Source organism: Centroberyx affinis, unplaced genomic scaffold, assembly GCF_046629955.1.
Source record: "Centroberyx affinis isolate AG114_WGS23_722 - 3 ecotype Tasmania unplaced genomic scaffold, CSIRO-AGI_Caff_v1 ptg003800l_1, whole genome shotgun sequence".
Classification (NCBI taxonomy): domain Eukaryota; kingdom Metazoa; phylum Chordata; class Actinopteri; order Beryciformes; family Berycidae; genus Centroberyx; species Centroberyx affinis.
The window spans coordinates 22010-43479 of NW_027281666.1; the positions used below are offsets into that span (position 1 = coordinate 22010).

The 21470-nt window shown below is 43.0% G+C and overlaps 2 protein-coding genes across 2 annotated transcripts in view; both read right to left on the reverse strand.

The window, feature by feature from the left end:
* pcnx1 (pecanex 1) overlaps positions 1-13599 on the reverse strand; it is a 34831-nt gene extending 21232 nt beyond the window's left edge. Inside the window, exons 1-8 of the mRNA XM_071541154.1 lie at positions 13447-13599; positions 11694-11908; positions 9448-9553; positions 8229-8265; positions 7206-7271; positions 5362-7089; positions 3543-3666; positions 123-316 (exon numbers count right to left, since the gene is read on the reverse strand). Coding sequence (XP_071397255.1) covers positions 123-316; positions 3543-3666; positions 5362-7089; positions 7206-7271; positions 8229-8265; positions 9448-9553; positions 11694-11908; positions 13447-13599 — 2623 coding nt within the window. The remainder of the gene's footprint in view (positions 1-122; positions 317-3542; positions 3667-5361; positions 7090-7205; positions 7272-8228; positions 8266-9447; positions 9554-11693; positions 11909-13446) is intronic.
* A 977-nt stretch (positions 13600-14576) lies between these two features.
* Positions 14577-19197, reverse strand: med6 (mediator complex subunit 6). Its single transcript, XM_071541157.1, has 8 exons — positions 19140-19197; positions 17759-17918; positions 17408-17499; positions 16645-16727; positions 16398-16506; positions 16051-16166; positions 15878-15905; positions 14577-15500 (listed from the first exon to the last, which is right to left on the reverse strand). The coding sequence occupies exons 1-8, from the start codon at positions 19159-19161 to the stop codon at positions 15370-15372; spliced, it is 741 nt and encodes a 246-aa protein (XP_071397258.1). The 5' UTR covers positions 19162-19197; the 3' UTR covers positions 14577-15369.
* Between the last annotated feature and the right edge of the window lie 2273 nt (positions 19198-21470).

A 21470-nucleotide genomic window follows, 5' to 3' on the forward strand; every position in this document is an offset into this window, starting at 1 on the left:
TCATGACATTCACATCTGTCACATGCACCGACTTCCCCACAAACTGCCAATCCAACACTCTTCCCTTTCCCTCTCATCCCATCTTTCGCCCTAACATCTCTGCTCTCTTCATGCCTCCCTACCGAAGTCATCCTGCAGGCTGGTAGCGCCAACGGTCGAGGCCTTGTCCTGAGAACCCTCCAGGTGCGCGCTTCCGTTCCTGGCCAGCAGGGAGGCGCTCGCGCTCAGCACGGTCACCTGGGATGGGGTTCTGGATGGCTGACTTTTCACCTGGGAAGTAGAAGGCTGGGAGGCCTGGCTGAGAGCCTCCTGAAGACTGTTGGGGGAGAGGGGAGAAGGGGAGGAAATGAGAAGGAGGAGGGGGGGATTGGTATACAACATCATCACAGGGGGAGGAAACACGAGACAGAGGTAATTTCACAATAGAGGGCTTTCAGGTGATGTAACACATACGCTGGCGGCCATAGTGGAGGTCCTCAGCTCTTTCGCAACAATGGCTGTGAACAGCTGACTTTCTAAATTTACGAACTGGCCATGTTAACGGAACTGAAACAACATGATGGTTAATTTCTGTGTAATTTCTCTTTTTGACTAGGATTTCATAATTTCGGCAATCAATATTTGAGAATATTTGAGAGTTTAGATAATATCAGCTTGTTAGCTAGCAAATCATATCATTGTAAACATATCTGATTTGCACACTAGCTAATGTATCTAGTAGAAGCTAGAGTTACTAGTAGTTAGTGGCTAGTAGTTGCATGTTAACATGAACATGAACATTGGTTGCTTTGCTAAATTAGCCTGCTGGCTAGTTATTGAGCTATCAAAGCCAAAAACCAACTGTTCTTCGCAAACTACAACTTGTAGTGATTTGGAGTAGAGGCTAGAGCTAAAGACAGGACAGTTTACGGTGTTATAGTAACCTAAATTTGGAAACAAATGTACCTTATCAGACTATTCACTTTTACTTAAAATGTTACTCAACTTAAAACCTACCAATTTTATTCAGGTATCTCTCTTTTTCTTGCCCGGTTGTTACATATTTAGCCATTATTTTCACACAGAGCAATTGGACTTCCATTATGGTGCCAGCCATGTTTGCTTGGATATTTGTCATGCAACTGCAAAGCCTCTATATGAGGTGTTTGAGGAAGGGTTTCAGAGGCATCCAAAAGATATACAAGAAAGTCCCACAGGTGCAGAAGTGACTTGGTGTGCGTGGAACTTTGCTCTTCATCTTTTCGATGATTAAAACCTGGGAGTTCGGCTGATACCAGGAATACTCCTAGGAGTAAAGCATGGTGATGTGCATGTTTTCCCTCGTGGAAAACATGGAGACAGACTATGCAAAAAATGAAGAGGGAAAAGTACACTTGCAGAGGAACCTAAGTTAGTGCTAAGATAGAATGGAGTATTATATAGCAGTGTGGACAGGGGAACATGATCAGAGAAGCTGCAAGTAAAAGGTTTTCCACACATAGGGGATGAAACTAACGGAAGTCAACTCGAATTTCAGAGGAAGATAATTCACCATGAAGCTGATAAATTACACCACTGGTGGATGAGTGAATTAGGAGGATTTGCCAGGGATATAAGACCATAGCTGTCAGATGGGCAGGGGCGAAGCAGTAATGTAGTGATACATGAAAATGTGGGTAATGACCTCCAGTCTACCGCCGAACAGCCACCAATACAGATACAATTAGATTTTCTGAATAGTACTGCAGTTTTTGTTTTTTATTTCTTATTTTTATATAACCTACAGTCTGATAGTCTGCATTACCATGAATACTATGATTTTAAATCATAAGGATTTGTCAGCTTGAAAAAGGTGGGTGTTATGACTGCTTGTCAAGAATGGAAACCAGACAGAAACATACAATGAACCACTAATTTAATACAAAAAAACACTGCTTTTTGTCAATGACATACGGATATACAAATCCCTTCCGCTTTAAGGTTTAAGTTTATAGTTTGTTTTGATAATTTAAAACAGCGGTTGATCATACTTAACCGTGTGGTCTCCATTCTTGTTATGACTTTAACGAGAAATCATAAAACTGTCTGACAAAGCAAAAGGTGGGTAAACAGAGTTGAGGCAGGTTTAGTCTTCAGTTTTTCCCTGAGAAGGTCATGCAAACATTTGGAGTTAAGAGATGGGAGAGGTTTGGCAGAAGGTGGAGGGATGAGTAGAAGGGGGAACGGTTTTGCATTTTGCAAGTTTATTGACCCCTGGCAGGCTGCACGCTTGTTTTCCTTGCTTAACATTTTTTGAGGCTCAGCATTTGGAAATGTGACCTTGCAGGGGGGATGCAGAGAAAAGTAGAGGCTTGGCTAGAGGTGAATAGCTGTTGACAGTTTTAAAACAAAAATGGAGGAGGTATACGGACCTCACAGGAACCAAATGTGTCCATCCAGTGTCCATCCACAGCATAAGACCAGTGGAACATGAAAATTCTGCTTAATGCATTTTTTTGTTCTTTTAAGAATGTAACAGCACTTAAAATACCACGTAATGTGTCTCTCTAAACAGGCCACAGCCTCAGGAGTGACGATTCATTTGAAGTATTCTGCAAGGCAGCAATCAATCATGCCAGGTCACTGTCATCTTGGACAGCAAGGATTAGAACACAACTCCTTTGGCTTATGTCCATGGATGACTTAGGCCTTCAAGGTTAGATCCCAGATATAGGGATAGTAAATGGGCCGATGAGGATCGTAGAGACACGCCCAACCAGACATTTATAAACGGTATAGCGAGGCGAGAGCAAAAACAAGAAAAAGCCAGGAAAATGCCCATTAGAAATAAATGGGAATTTATGTAAAAACTAAAACTAAAATTTAAAAAAACACATGGAAAAGTCCTGAAACATCACACCTCTATAAACTTGCTTTGAGCTCATGTAAAAATTAAAAATATAGTGTAAAAGGCTGGCCTCTCCTGTTAATGGGCAGCCAGGGACACTCGGCATTAAAAACAACAAAAACACAGCACTCCTCTTGGGGAGAAGCAGTTGACTTAAAGCTTAGATTTTTACAATGATCAATATCATCGACATCGCTCCCCTCCGAGAGGTCTCTGAGAAGGGCAAGGTAATGTGATACAGGAGAACGCTTTGTATTATTGAACGAACCATGTGCACTTCTGAGAGGTGACGGTATGCCAGCCAAGAAGATTAGACCTCGCAGCCTCGTGTCTATGGGTTTGTGAGGACTCTATTCTGTGATCCGTGCTCAAAATGGGAATTTAAAAGATTAGATGGTGAGATAACGGGATGAACAGAGTGAAAAGCCTTAAGAAAAGGAGGAGGGAAGGCATCAAATGCAGAGTGGAGACACTCATGCTATGATAGAAGATGTCATGCAGTGTCCCGGCATGCAAAGCAGAAGATTGGTGACATTAGTGTCAGAAGTTGGAATGGTAAAGTGACTGTTGATGTGGGATGGAAAAGGGTGGTGCCTGGTAACATGCTCATACCAGACAACACAACCAGAACCTTACAGAAACCCCAGTCCGACTCCCTGCTCCATGCACGGCGTACCTGAGAGGAGATCCGATGAGGGAGGTGGGGGGCGTGGGGTTACTCCCCGCGTTGTGCCGCCGCCGCACCGCCTGTCGACGAAACGTGCTACGCTCGCGCCGAAATATGACCGTCTCCTCGCTCCCTGGGGCTGTCGTGGCGAGAGACATGATTGGCCAGTCAGCGTGGCTGCCTTTCGCTTCTTTGAGAGCAACATGACTGAGCTTTACTGGGACATCAGTAGGAGGCGATATTTCCACACAATATGGTGGGTTAACACAAGCTAGATTTAAAAAACAAAGTGACAACAGTCCTAACTTCCACTCCCTGAACTTCAGTCTACTACAGAAGAGTTTTATTCCAAAATTAGATCAACCATTTGAAAAAAGTGACATCTCTTACAAAATGAGTGACGGTACAGCATTAAAAACGAATTATGGTATTGGTTTTAATGATAGTAGGTAACCAAGCCCTTGGTTCTTTAACAGACTGGATCTCTACTGTAGATAATAAATGATTAACTTCAGGAAATGTTTCTTTTTCCAAAGATGATATTGGTATATAACATTTTGGAAATGAACTCCTCAACGCAACTGATATGAGACTGGAGTGACTTCAGGAATGGCACATTTATCAGCATCACCCTAGTCCAACAAATTCCCTCTTAATAACCACCATTGACAGCTTCAACCAATAGCTGCTACGTCAGCTAGTTTTTAATGCCACTGAATGCACCAATATGGAATTGATTGTGTGGCGCAGCTGGCTTGTAGCCAGTTTAATACAAATCAAGACAGTGGGGGTCAGATGGCTACTTCCCTGCTGAACCAACCAAGAATCAAAACACTCATCAAATGCAAATCTGAATCTTTTGCTGCAAACCCTGGAAGGCAAGTCCAGGCACACGCCACCTCCAATATATCTCAAGAGGTGTACACTCTAGGGAGCCAAGAAACAATCAACACCAAGACCCTTGAAAATATGTCCGCAATACACAGAAGCCAAAGACAGCAACCCAGTGAAAATACAAGATATTAGCCTGCAACTTATAAGAATGTGGAGGGAAGGAATGCCTATTAGACTCACTAGTGGATGACACTAATCAGAGAGCTGCTGTTTGTCTAACCTCAGCACAAAGCACACACTGTCCCATCATGCTAATAGTGATCAACACAGGGAACACTGTGCTTGGGTAAGGACTGTCACTCCATGGAAACTCACCATGGTTACACCAAATGAGCAAGGCAGACAACATCTCTTATGCAGGCACACGCACAAAGGCAACAATGGAGCGAGCCTAAGGTCTGGGCTACACCCAAACCAGGCCCAAATCTGTGTCACCATGCTCCTGCTAATATGTCAGAACCCAGCCATCCAGTGAAGCAGGCATGATGTACAGTATGGTGACTAAGGGGCTTCCAATAAAAGTATGCCATCTATATCAAGGCAGGCAGTGAAGGAACCACCACTCTGAAATCACATGCACTATACGCCACCTAGGCCTAAACAATGCTAACCTGCAACACAAGCAAACATGACAAACCAACAGACATTAGCATAATAGTATTGCCTATAATCTATCTGGAACCATATCAGTACGGTTAACATTTTTGCCTACAATCCACAAAATACATATCAGCATATGTCAAATCAACTGGAGTGATCAGTGTACCTGTACCTTTGGAAAGAAGTTAACTACAATGTTACACATTTAATTTCTCCCCATGACCTTTAAAGTCCCTATGTTGACAAGATAAAATGTGGGCTTTCCTTGTCATCAAACATTGGTAAACCAGACAGAATGCAGTGTGTATGTCAGAGCCTTGTGTGTGGTACGTACCCCGCAGGGAGCCAGCAGTGGCATCCTGAGGCTCAGTGAAGGCTGCCTGGTTGGGCAGACTGTTTCTGGAGCGGGTCACCGACTCCAGCTGGGAGGCCCGGCCCAGCAGGGACGCCGCATCCAGAACCTCCCCCTCTTTGGCTTCCAGGTCCGACTTGGAGGTGGTGAGGGGCCGAGGCCCGGCTGGGGCTCCCAGGCGGTTGGGGTCATTAAGGCAGGCAGCCGTGCCACTGTCCAAACTCAATACTCTGGCGTGTGTTTTGGCACTGCCTGTGCTGGGAGTGCGGCGGGAGGTGCGGCGCTTCCCTCCGGCCCGGCCCCCTCCCTCAGCTCCCGCCGCACCTTTCACTGCGGAGGAGGAGGAGGCTGCGTTGGCTGCGGTGTGCTTGGCTTTCAGGGCCCGGTAGCGGCCCTCAGGTGAGTGGCAGGAGTGGGAAGTGGTGCTAGAGGAACTGTCTGTGCTGAGGTGGTGGGTGGAGTGGAGACTGGAGGCGCAACTGAGTTCACTCTGGTCGCTCGAGTCCTCCTCTCCACCCCCGGCGAACACGGCGCTGCGAGGCTTGGCCATACCACGCAACGACACATAGTCCCGGTGACGACTGGCATCAAAGCTGCTCGCCCGTTTCTTGCCAGTCCGCCGGCGTCCGCTGCGCCCTGCCGACGAGGAAGAAGTCCTCTGGACAAGGATGGCTGACTTTGGTCGCACGTCGTCTTTCTCCGTCTCCTGCTCCCTAGCAGCTACGCCAGTTGAGCCGTCAGCACTCGTCCTGGTGCCGGGCTCATCCTGGCAGCTGCAAGGCTCCGCCATTTCTTGGGCTGCAGAGGACGGTGTGTCGGCAGGTTGTTTGGCAGTCAGCTCGTTGGCATGAGGGTTCTTATTGGCCTCCCTGGAAGGTAGGATGCTGAGACCTCGAGAGCTAACGCTGCCGAGGCTAGAAGTCCTGCCGTCAGCAGGCACAGAGGCAGCATCTCCCCTGTCCCGTGTACGCTCGTCCCCTGAAAGCGAGAGCAAGCTCTCCACGTGTGTAGAGCTGGTCTGTTCGCTGTGGAAGCTGCTGACAGTACTGTTGGTGTCTCTGTCTGTGCCACTGCAGTAGCTCTCAGTGGAGCCGCTACTGCGAGTGCTCAGGCTCCTCAGGCTGTCAGCACTGCGCTCCCCTCCCTGGGACTTCCCTCCTCCACCAGACCCTTTCCCCCCACCACCCACCTCCACCTGGTACAGACCTGAGCTACCTTCCCCTGCCTCCCGGGAGGCTGAGCGGGCTATTCTGCGTGACTCCTGGTGCCTGTAGCACTCCATTCCAGAGGTCGAGGCCACAGCCTGGTCCTGCTGGTACAGCCGCTCAGCCCCCTCTCTGTCACACAGCCCTGCCCTGTGGGGCCTGGCAGTCTCCAGCTCACACACAGGATCAAGGCCACCTCTCCTGGGTGGAGGGTACAGACCGAAGTCTGGCAGAGACGGGTCAGGGAAAGCAGAACCTGCAGAGCTGGAGGTGCGAGGCAGGCCCCGAGAACGGAGCTCCTTCCTAAAGGTCTGAGATTGCATGGATGCATGAGTGGTCACCTCTGTGTCACAGGAGTGTGATTGGCTGAAGTGATGAGCAGCAGAGCTACAGAGGTCGGCGGGCTCCCTGCTCAGCTCTGAGGGACCCAAGGAGGTGGAGGGCTGCATGGAGGCGAAGGAGTCGTTGGAAACAAGGCAGTACATCTTTGGGTCTGATAACAAGTCTGTGTGGATGGAAAGAAAGAATCAAAGGGGATGTTGAAAACAAATGTCAGAGCTATTCACAACACATTCGAGTAACAAGGCTTTTTGTTTGCAAGTGAAAGCCATGCGTTTTTACCGTGATCATGGCTGCAGCTCTCAACCAGAGTCAAACTGATGTCATCTGAGGTCTTCCCCACATCTCCTGCAGAGATAGGAAGAGAGTGATGAAGAGATGACAAGTTTCATCACTTATTAAAACATTCACACCCCCTTTCTCTGGACACCCACACATAACTGGCTTCTACAGAGTAAAATAAAATAAAAATAAAAAAGACATTGCTACTTCTGAGAGGTGGTGAAAGTTATATGTGTGGTAAAAGTAAATACAGTGGACCAATGAGCGATCCTGAATGGACTGCTGTGATATCCTGACGGTTGTTCAAGCTAACCTTTGAGCAAACCTGCAGCTGTTTAGGATTGTGCTCTCTGCAATAAATCTCTCAAATATTGCAAAAGTCTTTTTTCAATGTGGTCATGACTTCCTGGGAATGTGTGATGGACAGTCTGAGTGGATGGAAACCCTCAAGGGGAGGAGATTAAAAAGCTAAACCCCAGCAGAGCTCTTGTCCCACTTCAGACCACTTCCCGTCATCAGAAACTGCCAGCTAATTAGAATGGCATCGAGCGGACTCGCTGAATTATTCAGACAATGCCGCCGCCTTGCTCTAACACTCAGCACAATGGACCCGTAGCAAAACTGCAAGTTCATTTATTGTCTTCTTCTCAGTCTTTCAATAAAAAGCTCCTGGAGAATAGCTCCCATGCTGGGGCTTACAGTGTATTGCTTTTTTTTTTTCAAACGCAGCAGTGCTTGACTATTTCTAAAGCTGCCTCATCTTGGTGTGACTGGGGAGGTCACAGTAACGCTGAGTCAGACCACATCTCCTGGGCAGCTGGGGCTATCATGGACAAGGATGTGGTGATCCCGCAAAATGAACGCACCACAGGGTTGCAGAGAAGTTTGCAATACAGGAATAGTAAAATCAAAACTGAACTGTAATGAGCTGTCAATTCTTTTCACTTTAAAATTGATAGAGTTGCACGGGCAGAGAAAGTGGATTCAGGTATACAAGGCATGTCAGTAGGTAGTCATAGTTACCTTTGGCTGTCGTTGCTCCCCCACGGGTGGATGCAACCTAAAAATCACAAGGGAAAGAAAAGTCAAGGCATGTTTTTTTTTTAAATCTCATGTCTTTGTGCAATCCTTCAACAGGTGTTCACATTTTCAAAAGCGATTTTCAAGAACAAAATCTTCAAAAAGGACAAATTGACGAGGTGTGTGATCATTATGGGAGATCACGTCCAGAGAAAATACTATTTGTGTATTACAAACAGCCTTCGCCTCTTCACTGTCATCATAGAGATAAGTTTTGGCTTCTCTTCCTAGTGGGTACACAGCAGCTGAGCAGAACATGCTGGCTGATTAGCGACTCAAGGACACGCAGTACAAAGACGCAGAACACTGCACCCATGGGGATTCGGAGGTTAAATATATCTCACAGAATAAAACAGCTAAATAACGTTGAATATTAAAGGAGATATCTGCTGACAGCAAGTTATGTGAGTATCATGCCTAATGAAAAGACCCTCTACACACAAACACCACCAAACACAAACACACACACTTCTTTCCTCTCCTCCAGCCTTGATAAAACCACAGGACTTTAAACTTTAAATCCACTTCATATGCAATACATTGTGATATGAGGTTCATGCTAATGGTATGTTTGTTCCTGTGCTGGGTTACAGTGGGTACTGCACATAGAACTGACCATTACACTAAAAAGGGAAAAGAGAGGTGTAGGACAGGTGTCAGAACTCAGGACCCAAAACTCATTTGTGGAAAGATTAAAGACGGTCCTAAAAAATATGTAGTGGTAGTTTATTGATCCTGAAGTGGGGAATTCCTTTGCCACTGAAACACGAGTAGTGATATAATACACAGAATAATGCTCTAGATAAATTGGTTATCCAATTTATTATCCTCAATTATCCTCGAGATTAGTTTGCACAATAGCATGCAAATACTGAAAGAAAAGATTGAGAATTTGGACTTAATTAGAGGTTTCCATCAAAAAGCCCACCCAGAACACAAGTACTGCATCAGAATAAGACATGCTATAATTCGCGAGGTACATCACACATTCGTCTTGCTTAATTGGTGCTAACATATTACAAGACAGTTACACAAACAGACATACTAGGTGCAGGACAAAACATAACAGGACCTCACATTTAATGTAGACAACTAGTGACATGAAACTAAACAAAGACGGTAAATATGTAGCGAGTGTCCGGTAGTGCAGTCCTCTGCTTACCTGGTGGTTAGACTCCATCCCAGTATAGGAGTTCCTGGAACTGCAGTCCACTGGCGGAGTCTCTTCCCGGATGAAGTCTGCCATCTCAATACCCCCTCCAGGGTCTCTGTATAGGCACACACACACACACACACACACTTGAATTACCAAGCACATGAACAACGCGATCCCTCCCTTGAATGTGAATGGACAGCACAGAGAGAACGGTATCATTCATCTTGTTCAGAACATTTGTACTGTTACACGTCATTCCTCTGCTTCCCTTCAGTCCAACCTGACTCAATTTACGGAAAAACACATCACATCATTTTATAATACAGACAGGCCTGTATTTTACATTATGTATGTGGGTTTTAAAATTACTGAAAGGGCAAAAGCTGAAGAAAGCATCCATGTGGACTTTCATTCGGCCTATATTTAGCCCGGACGTGCTTGTTTAACCAGTCGGTATGTCGAAACAAACAACTTGCCAGGGATTGTCTATAAATCATTTCCATATGCCAAAAAATGTTTCATAACGGGTCAAACCACAAAACAAACATTCAAAGCTGTAAACTGCAACACACAGCGCGAGTGAACAGAGCCTGGACAAAAGACAAGTGAGGGAAAGTGAGTCAGTGGGTGGTGGTGCAAAAACACCTTAATCAATTTCAACTCGGCTTGTCTGCTGTACTGTAAACTCAAACAACCTGGAATGTAACTCCAGATGTGTGGGCAAAGCTGCGACTGCCCCTGGCCCTGCGGTCGAGGGCTCTCATTCTTCTTGTTGCTTTTCCCTTCTCTCAGCATCCTGCTAAGCACTCCCTCTGGAATGTGAAAATGAGTCACTTCTTCGAGGCACGGGCAGTAAAATACTGGAACCTCGCTGGTTTTCGTTCCCGGTGAATGAGAACTAGACCTCCATATAAAAAACAAAAGACAGTGGACTGGCACTCAGAGTTTGGGGGTGATGTGTTACTTTGTACTTTGTAATCCATTATTAGTTACTTGTTAAAGTTAGAATGTTGTTACTTGTATTTTTCTTTCATATTGCTTCATTTTTGTCAGCACAAATAAAACAAGAGGCACTTGAGCTGCCATAATCACTATCATTAAACACAACCAGTTATGTTAATGAGGTTAATTAACCTCATTAATGCATTAATTAGCAAATATGTCTATATCATCATACTTCACATAACACATGGGGAGTATTAATATGAACTCTGTACCTTAAAGCATTAAGGAGTTGTAGTAGTTTTAATCAAATCTGTTTTTCCTAATTAATATGCAAATTTAGGCAGCAAGGTGCTCCAAAATGTAATCAGGTCATCTGCTCTATAGGGGGAACCTGTGGTGTAAGAATGAAGTTTCTATCATGTATTGTTCTTGAGTTAATGTGTTTACAAGAAAGTATCCGCACACAGACAGATAGATGCCACCATGATGAAGTAATGTCCCACACACCATGTACCATGGTAGCGGGACATAAAAAAGTAGAAAACAGTGAAAATCCCCTGGCATCCAGTGCAGACAGCATGCTGCTAATTGACAAAACAGAATCCAAGTACGCTTGATATAAATGGGATTGGCTTTCAGTAGCCTCGCACTGGGTTTTAAAACAATGCTGTGGCATGGTTTTGAAGTGGGTAACACAAAAATGCTCTAACAAGTAACTTTGTAATGTCACTACTTTTTAAAAAGGTATGTAACAAAGAAACTAATGACTTTTAAAATAACTTTCCCCAGAGCATGTCATCCTGAGTTTGAATCCAGAATGGACCTTTGTCGCATGCCAGACCTCTCTCTCGCTCTCTCTCTCTCTCTCTTTCTCTCAATCTTTCCTGTCTCTCCCTGCTGTGTGTCTATCAAATAAAAAGGCAAAAAAAATCTTGCTGGCACTGCTGGCATTGTAGCTGGCCTTGACTGTCTCATCTGGAAGCCTTTGAGGCCAGATATTGATTCTCCCTGTAGCAGGCCTGTGTCTTTTCACGTGTCACCACTAGAGGACAAACCTTTGACCTCAGTCCCAATAGATAACTCTAGATTAGCTCACCCTTGAATGACTTCACTCACTACACAAACAGGCTCCATTTGATGCTTCACTACTGCTGATCAGGAAGCAGGAGACACACAAAACTCCTACACAGACTTTTACAGAATACAGTATCTGCCTCATCATCTAAGGAGTTTTGTTGTTTCATCACACTCCTGGGGTCTCTGTGTCCGATGTCAAACCCACCATCAGTCCGTATACACGTCCTTACCCTGGGCCGTTGCTGTCCTCCCGGCGGGTCACGCTGCCATCGTTAGCCCCCTCGGTGCTGGCTCTGCTGCCCTCCGTCTCCTTGGCCCGGTGCTCAACCACCTCCCCCTCGTCCAGGGCATGGTGGAGGCGGTAGTTCACCGTCTTCAGCAGCAGAAACATGGCAGCGATCACACCACAGTAGATTCCCACGATCACCATGGTTGGCGGCAGGGCCTGGTATCGGAGAAGCATGCAGAGATGGATTTTGAAGCACTGGATTTTAGGTGTTTAAGCTGACGTTCTTATCCAGACCGACAATGAGACAGCAGGTAGGCGGTTCAGTGTCTTGCTGAAGGACACTCTGACATGAGAAGTGGATGTTGACACATTGGGTGTTGTAGGGATCGAACTACGAGGCCATCCTGCCACGTGAATGAATAGCGTCCGTGAGAGAATTTCCCTTTAAAAATACATGTCATAATTTCCCAAAAATGGGTAGAGCAGAATGACTAGCAACCAAGTATTGTAGCCACGTTAACTATGTAAAAAAAAAAACATAGCTGAAACAAAAATATGACTTACTATTGCACATACTTGTTGTGACTTTATTTTTAGCAGGCAACTGTATTTTTACCACAGGGTGTTTGAGCTCCATTCTCTAAGGGTCCGTTGTCCTTGAGATATCCACTGCATCTGTTAGCTGTTATTACGAGCACCAGCACCACTCAAACCTGTGGCTCAATATAAACCACAGGGCTGACCAATGTATTTATTCCCACTCCAGAAATAGAAAGGAAACCACAAACTGATATGGAGCATTAGCTTCTCAATATAGATGTTAGTATTTAGCCATTTCTTGACCCGAGTACATTTATAGAGTCTAGCTAATATTTGAAAACCAGTTCACTAAGCTAACACTCGGTTCTGTAGCCCATCTCAATCACCTTTACTGATTTGATGCTTTGAAAATATGTTGTAATTATCAGGCACACTAACAACCCATAAATAACAGGTATAACTAGACAATAACTACTACTGATGTGCAACGTCCTTCCATGACAAATTAAAGGGCAAGCTATCACTGCTATCACTGTGGAAAAGTAAACACAGTATCCCTTTAGAAAACAAACAGGCCTATGAGAAATAAACTGAGTAAATCACAACAGTCTGTTCAGTCTATTTCCTGGAAATTAAAAATCACAGAGTACTGTTGCATCCTAGTCAGCTGTTACAAAAGACAGTAGTTACAGCTGATAGCTTCTGAAAACTGGTGATATTGCAAATCACTACTGACAGGGGGGGGGAAACAACTAGATAAGGGGGGGAAGGGAAAATAAATCCACTGAACACAGCCTAGTTCAGTGTAATGGACGTCTAATATCTTAACTGATCATAAGTGCATCATTGTGAAATATATAGAATTTAAACAAAAGAGCCTTCTGGTCCAATCTAGTTGGTGGATGGTACACTTAGGGGGGAGGCAATCACCGATTATTTTGTTAATTTCCTCATCGAAATAATGTTTATCTCTTAATAATCACCGATGGCTTGGTGGTTTTGCAGTGTAGCTGGGTATATTGTAACGTTTCGTAGTATTTTAGTTGCTGACATGAAACGTTACATTGTCCCCGTTCCAGAGAATAGACTGAGACCGACCGTTAGTATCCTGTGGCAGCTAACGGACATAGACTTGTTTGCCTTTGGTTCCACTGTCAACAGTCCTAACAGTTAAATAAAGGTATTATAGAGGGGTTTACAAAAGCAACACTTACCATGTAAAGTGTGAAGGGGAAACATAGCAGAAACAGCCAGATGTAGAGATGTAAAGCGTTGACAAATGTATTTTGGTGGGGGTCGTAATACCACCCGCCTGTGACTGAAGCCCAGACCCCCTGCCTCAGGATCTGGAGAGTTTGCGACCCCATGTTTTATCCCCTTCGAGTCCGAACAAACCGACCAAATAAACGGGGTGACACGAAGGCTAGTCGTCGTCCAACATGACAAACGGTGCTCTGTTTTCAGACACTGGCCTGAAAATCCCCACTGCAGCCATCTTCTCTGCAGCTAGCCAGCTGGGGCACTGTTTTCAGTCCTCCACCGAGGAGACTCCTATCCCACCACGCCCTGCGAGAAACTTCTTCTTCGTGGCATCGGTACGTAGCTACTGTTTATAGGCTACATCGCCCTTTCCTTTGTTCATTTCCTCCCCTGAGATGAAATGCGTGAGTTTGGAGTTTGGTGTGACACTGGCTGCTGAAGCTAAACATGACTCAACGCAATGTGACAGAGAGAACAAATGCTCTAAACTGAGATTCATAACTAGGCGAATATAGCTCGCAGCGTACAAATATAACCAAATGGCGACCTCTTCTGGCGACTGGAGTCTCCCATTTCCTCTACTTTCACAAACAACACAAATCACAGATCATGCTCAATGCCTTTTTTGTAAGCTACATAAACAAGGGCTGTAGTCAAGACCACCTTAGTCGAGTCCAAGTCAATTCCAAGACCGTGTCCATTCGAGTTTGAGTCAAGACTAGGTCCAAAGGAAAGACCTCCAGGCCAAATCAACTCCTATTCAAGACCAAGACCAAAATAGGCAACAAACTGTAAACATTTCCTTCCAAGAGCAAAAATAATGATTAAGCAGTTTCATAAGGATGAATAGAGATGTATATCTATCTACAAGTCCGCTCTGTACTACACCCATCAACATCCAGCTGATCAATGCATAGGATTGATTAATTAATGCATACAAGTTTGAGAACCATTACATACAAAGATTGAAATCCCTTAAATGGTAGTGCTGGGAGGAATAAAGTAATAACTTAATCTTCAGTAAAAGTCCCCATTTTTAAAACCTTCAGATAGGCAGAAAAAAGTTGAGTTGAAATCCAATATATATATTTTAGATGGCATTTTACTCAGAACCTGGGAAAAAATGTGATCCATCACAACCAGAGACCATTACACTTGTCATAAACAAAACACATTATGATAATTGATACAACAAATTTTGATTTTAATACAAAAACACTGAAAACAGGGTATTCCTTTCAAAAAAACAGCTGGAGGTGTATGTCTTGCTCAAGAACAACAGGCCAGTCCATATTTCTTTAAATATATTGATAAACCATTTTGAGTTGTATGACAAACTGGAAAATTACACAGGGGAGGGGTGGTGTGGGGCTCTTTTCAGATTATGCGTTATGACACACCCTGTGGTATAGCAGATTGGGAATGAAACAATCCTCTGAAGTCATTACAACACAAAGATACTGCTGATGTCAACAGTAAACCGAAACCGGTGCTGATGTCAGCATTATTATCGAAAAACCCGTTCCTTAGCATACACTGCAAGGGTTCTGTACACCGAGATTTAAAATGTCCACTGACATCACGCAGTTAACCCCTGTTGCAGTACAGCTGCTTGAAATGTCCATGTTGCCAAACTTGTGTAGAAGTCTAAGGTTACAGTGTATAAGTAGTCCTGGCACCGAGACAAGCAACTGACACGTTTTGTGCCAAATCATTCTTAGCATCTTGCAAACCAATCAAAAGAGCAAAGTGGCAGACTATCTTGAGATTTGGGAAAGGGAGCAGAAATACTCCCATTCTCAGACTGTCCATCCAGGTGGAGTTCTATGACTTTTCTCTGCCTCCTCCACCTTCCCAGAGTGTATGAAGTATAGTCATCACTGTAGCCTTGCTCTCTTCTCCGGTGGTGGTTTGCTCGGAGGAGCGGGGGCGGAGGACTTTGCGGCTGGCTCCCTCTCCTCTTGTTTCACCGTTTCTGTGGGAGGTTCAGGCTCCTTCTTCACCTCAACTGCAACAGAAGAGAACACAGTCAGGGATACAACTCATGGATTCTGGGCGCTAGCCTGGCAATAATATTTGGTTTCCATCTCCACACCATCTTCATTAAACCCCATTAAAATTCTGACAGTAAGGGCAATTTCCCAACAGCATGGACAGGAAAAAACAGAGCCACAGGCTAGAGAGTAATATTTCCATAAAGGCATGCAAAATAAAAATGCAGCACTACAGCAGGATATAAAGTTAGGGGATGCAAAACATGCCATTCACACTCCTAATATTTAAAAAAAAAAAAAAAAAAAAGCAGTGATGACCATAGATTGAAAATGATAAAGTAATCATTTTTTTTCTGAATATAATGTGGAACAAGCAATTTAAAGATCATACCTGGAATAGGTTTCTCACCAGGCTTGGGCTGAAATTACAGGAAGACAGAAATTCAGATTACATCAGATAAATCTGATTACACTGACATAAATAGGCCTTATTTGGGAAAATTAAAATGAAAAGACAGCAAAGATTTAATATGAATTTGCTTTTTGAGTAAGTGTAACATATACCTGGTAAAAGGTCGGTGGAAATTTTGACCTGAGGTCCAAAAGGAGTGTGTCCACACGTTGCCTCTGGAATAGTGAACTAGGTTCTTCTTTCTTCTTGGACTTGGGCTTGGCTTTTTCTGCACAAAGACATTTGGTTAACCAGCATTTGCCAAAATCAACATGGGAATCACAGGAATATCATCAGGGCACCATGGTTCTGAACTCCTCACTATTGGCTGCTTGTAAAGTTGGTGATGTAGTAGCTGAAGCTTATTCTACTGTTCACTATTCATTGTAAGTCACTGTTGATATGAGGATCAGCTAAACGCAACTAAAATGTGAATTCAAATGCATTGCCAAAAACAAACCTCTCTCCTCCTGGTCTTTAAAGTGCCACCAGTATCCTTTGGACGGGTGGTAGCGGCAATAGGACATGGACTCATCAAAAGCAGACTGGATTCCATGGACAGCAGAAAGCTACAGGAGATAGAAAGGTTCATGTCACTCACAACACAACGACTCATCAATTCCAAACACCCAGTCAAAAAATCTCCCTCCAACAACCTACCCCTGTTTATAAAATGTATTATAATGTATGATATTGTAAATTCTCACCACTCTGGAGCCGATAACTGTTCCCAGGTCTGGGGCCTGATACACCACTCCTGCTATGATGTAGTAGTCAGCCAAGGGAATCACTGGAGGATGGGTACAAAGAAGTGTAAAATTAGAGACTCGAATAGAAATTTAAAAACAAGCTCAAGTGTGTTAACATCTGTTACTCTTACTGACAGCCATGAGTGTAGAATCACATAATCATACACAAAATTACTGTCTTCTCAACACTTAAGTACACAGTCCTATCACAGCTGTTTAATTTGACTGGCAGAGCTAGCTGCTGTCATTCAGCACCACTCTTACTTTGACTGCCACGCTTCAACCAGCAAAACTATAGCTGGCTGTGGTCAAGTTTGGCAAAATATAGTTTATAAATTAAACAAACTAAATATAACAGTTCTATTTTTAGGTCCTTTATTTACTTGGGTGTTTTGTTTCCAGTGACCACATATATGCAGCTTGTATAAAGCTGGATAATTAAAAGGGAAGACAACTGGGTGAACTCTACTACTATAATACTCCATTTTATTAGGTTACTCTGAAGGCATTTCTCCTTTATTACATCGAATTACAGCAGACTGACAGGAAAAATAGGAAAGATGGGACAGGATGAATGACTTTAGTCTGACTTGACTAAAGCCAAATCAGATTCAAACCCGTGACATCACGAGTACTCGGTGTGTGGTTTGGTCCACTGACCCACCAGTATGCCACACTTTATTTCTTCATTGACCAATTGATCAGATACACAGCTGCTCACCTTGCGTAGCAGACTGCCTCTGTTGTTTACGGATTATATAAAGAATTGGCTCCTGAGCATGAAGGAGAATGTATTCCACTCCAACCATCTGACTGGAAAAAAGAAGACACAATATGTGTGCTTATAGTTTAAGTATATGTCACTGAGCAATAATGTAACTTTGCAACTAAGTACTGAAAAGACTATTACTCTAACCAATACAGTACTAGTGTTATTAACTGTAGTATCTGTGTGTTTATTTGTTGTTGTTTTTTGATGCAATGTCCACATGCTGATTAATTAGTTCTTACGATGTCCCGTCTTCTTTTGAATTGATATTGCTATTCAGTATCATTCATATGGTGAACTTACTTCAGGTGTTCAAGAGTCAGCCGCTGCATCTTCACGACCTCATTATTACAGGTTCGGTCATAGAAGGGGTTGCTTCTCTCAGAAAAATAGTCAAGTACATTTCCAGGGTTAAGAATGGGCACCCAGCCACTGTCTACCCAGGATATCCCAAGCAGGTTGTCTGGAAATGGAATGAGCAGTCAACAGAATTAATGACAAGTTAGCTAATATGTTGGACTAAGATCTAGCTGCGTTAGGTTACAGAAATTAAGACGTCAAGATCATATTACCCCAATTTTAGAATGTTTACATTAGTAACCTGTGAGCTTCAGAATTGCTTTTAAGATTTTACTGATCACTTTTAAAGCAAAGATTGGTCAGGCACCCAGCTATACTAAATACCTTTAAAACTATACGAGTTGGATCACTGCCTGAGGTTCTTAGGTCTCTATTGCCTGTTCAAAAATGTATATTAAAAACTAGAGATGATCGGCCCTTTGCCATCAGGACTGTATAATGTTTTAAATTATTTCTTAACACTCATTTTTATAGACGTTGCTTTCATGTAATGACCATTTATTAGTGTATATGATCAAGACTCTTGCCTTGCTTTTATATTTCTTCCTTGTTTTATTGCTGATGTTGTGTTTTTTATCCTTTGTAAAGAGTGTTGTCCCCGTTTTGAAAAGTGATATATAAATAAAGATGATTACAGGTGGCAGTATCCTAAATGTAGGAGAAGTGAATTTAATATCTGCTTCCAAATCCCGGACGGCTGGTTAGTGAATGAGTGTTGCCCCTACCAGCAATGTGCCAATGAGCAATGAGCATTTAACCCCCAGCTGATCTATCGGAGGTACTCTTGCCGTGGCTAGGTATCAAACAGTGGCTGTACCGGTGTGTGTATATTGTGTAACCCTTCCTCCACCTGTTATTACCCTCTTAGATGTTCCTTTTGCAACGTCTTCTTCTTAGGCAGCTTGTTTAGTCGAACAATGGTTAAAAATGAGTTAACGTTAGCTAACTAGCTAACTAATGTAGTATGACTCCGGCGCAACGAAAAGGTATTTTTTAACTAGCTTTTGAGCTAACCTGACATTAATCCTTTGTTCAAAGAACGGTTTGGAGATTCATTAGCATACAAAACAAAATAGACCACTGGGTAAATTAGCTATTATGCTGATTAGAGCAGAAGACCAATCAGTCGTTGCTAGCTTCTAGCGTTAGCAGAGATATCAGTAAACTGCTAGCAGCAAGACAACTCAGCAGCTTTACTTTTTCTCAAGACACTCAAAAATAGATATTTAAACAATTATCCATTGAACCATTAAATGGCACCAGAGAAATAAAAGTTGCTGAAAAGAATTTAGCAATTAAAGATAAAAGCAACTGATTTCGATACCTTTCAAATCCACCGACGCCATGATGTAAACAATTTGTCACACAGGAATTGCGTGTTCATGGTGTCGCAGTTCGATGACGTGACGTCTCTTAATTAGGGACTTAAGAATCAAGTGTGCTAAAAGAGTATAATCATGGGCAAATTTCATATAGCCTACATAAGAACAAGTGTTCTGTATCCAAGCCTATTTTTTTGTTTGTTTTTTTTGCTCTTTAGAAATGAGGTGAAAATGGCTTGTATGAAATGAAGAATAAAGCTACAAAAATGTGATTTACAAAAACAAACCATTTTCAAGAAATAGCCTATAATTTGTACACATGAAACATTCTTCTTTTTTTTATTCTTATACACAATGTAATATGTGACTATATGTGACTCTTAACTGTTCTTTATATGAAAATAAACAAAGGGAGAAAGGGGGTGATAAAAGAGACACTGACTAGACAAAAATGGATACACAATATAACAGGAGAAAGACAAAATCAAATATTTGATAATAACAAAAATAACAGACTTATAGTGTGTGCCTGTGTGTGTGTGTGTGTGTGTGTGTGTGTGTGTGTGTGTGTTTGTGTGCATCATTCTTGAGTAACAACTAGAGAGATAGAGCCCCTTTAAAGGTTTTCTAGTTTTCTAGGGATAACCAAACATCTTTTATTGGCCTTTACACGCAGCTTTCTAATGTGTTCTGGTCCGGTCAGCAGCATTTGCTCCAGAGAGTTGAAATTCCAGAGACACACCCAAACAGCTGAGTTCATCGCCCTGTGAGTGTGACAAGACAGATGGACTTATGCAGGGTGAATAAACAAGCTTCAGCACACAGTGTTTTGCACAAAATGGTCGTCAAAATGAGCCGCTCCTGTGTCAGGGCAAAGGAGGCACAACCTTATTCATCAAGTCAGCTCATAATGGAGGGGACGCAGCTTCAGACAGACACCATTACCCTACATAAACCCCTGTTTTTGAATGACATCATACCCTCTCATTGGGGACCGTACCCTGTCATTGAGTCAGTCCAAAGCGAGCTGTTAGAGGCAGGCTGCTGGGACGAGAGCCGACAGGCTGGATGATCTTTATCTGATTCATCTGACTGGAGATGACTGCATTCCTCCAATTTGAGATCAGAGAGAGAGCGAGAGAGAGACAGAGAGACAGGGCGAGAGAGAGAGAGAGAGAGCACCTAGTGAAAGAGGAAAGGGGGGGGGGGGGGGGGTCTGGTATATCCAATGTTGCCTTAAAGTGCTGTTGGAAATATTGGTACTGACAGCACTTGAAGGCAGCACTGGATATCTTTCTCTTTGAATGTGTCCAATGCTGCCTTTAAGCGATGTGGGAAATATTTCAGTGGAGCTCACATGAACGACCCGACAAACTGGTAAATATGACCTGGAAAGTGGGAATTTTCTATCATACCCGTGTTGCTGAAATGTGACGTTTCTGGGACAGAGAGCACGGAACTGATGGTTAAAATGATGTGCTTTGTTATGTGCTGTTTTTGTTTGGCATTCCGTGTCAGGTAATTAGTATCGTTATATGTTTCTTTTGCACTCATTGTTTAACTTTTGTTAAACAAAGTTGTCACGCAACAGACTAAATTAATTAAAACATCAATTAAATGCCTGATGTAGGCTACATTGTCTCTTCTTCGTTATGCTGCTGCAGCACAAATTAGCTTTATGCCATTTAATTTCTAAAACAAAACAGCCATCAAAAAAACATTTTGTAACAGGGTAATTTTTTTAAATGTTTATTTCTGATTTCACGACTTGTCAAATTGGAAGTAGGAGTTTACGAGGAGTACTTGAAGGCAGAAAATGTCTGGTTCCCACATATTTTCATGCCCCCCCCCCCCCCCCCCCCCCCCCCATATGAATTTGTAGGCATACAGATCAGGGCATGTAGGTGAAGAGATAACACAGTGAAATATGATCAAACCAGCCAGTCCTATAAGATTCTCTTACTGCTCTGTCTTCAAATGAAAAGTAAATTTAAGAACAAAATAGGCCTACATAGAAAGACCAATTTAAGAACAAAATACATAGAAAGACCTAAACGTGCGCATAATAAGCACATAAACACATAATTACCGTAGGCTAGGATATTGCTTTTTGTTTTTACATTTGGAAATAAACTTAAAACTTGAATTACTTCAAGGTAATTTTTTATTATTATTCTAACAAATTAAATAGAAGCTTAGTCCCGTCCATTTCATTTCATGAATAAAATTTCCTCCATGTAAATTAACAACAGATTATTGGCCGTGTTGATTGGTTTGAAATCCTTTTTCGCATCTTCAAATAAAATGAGAGTGAAATTAAACTTCTCATTTTG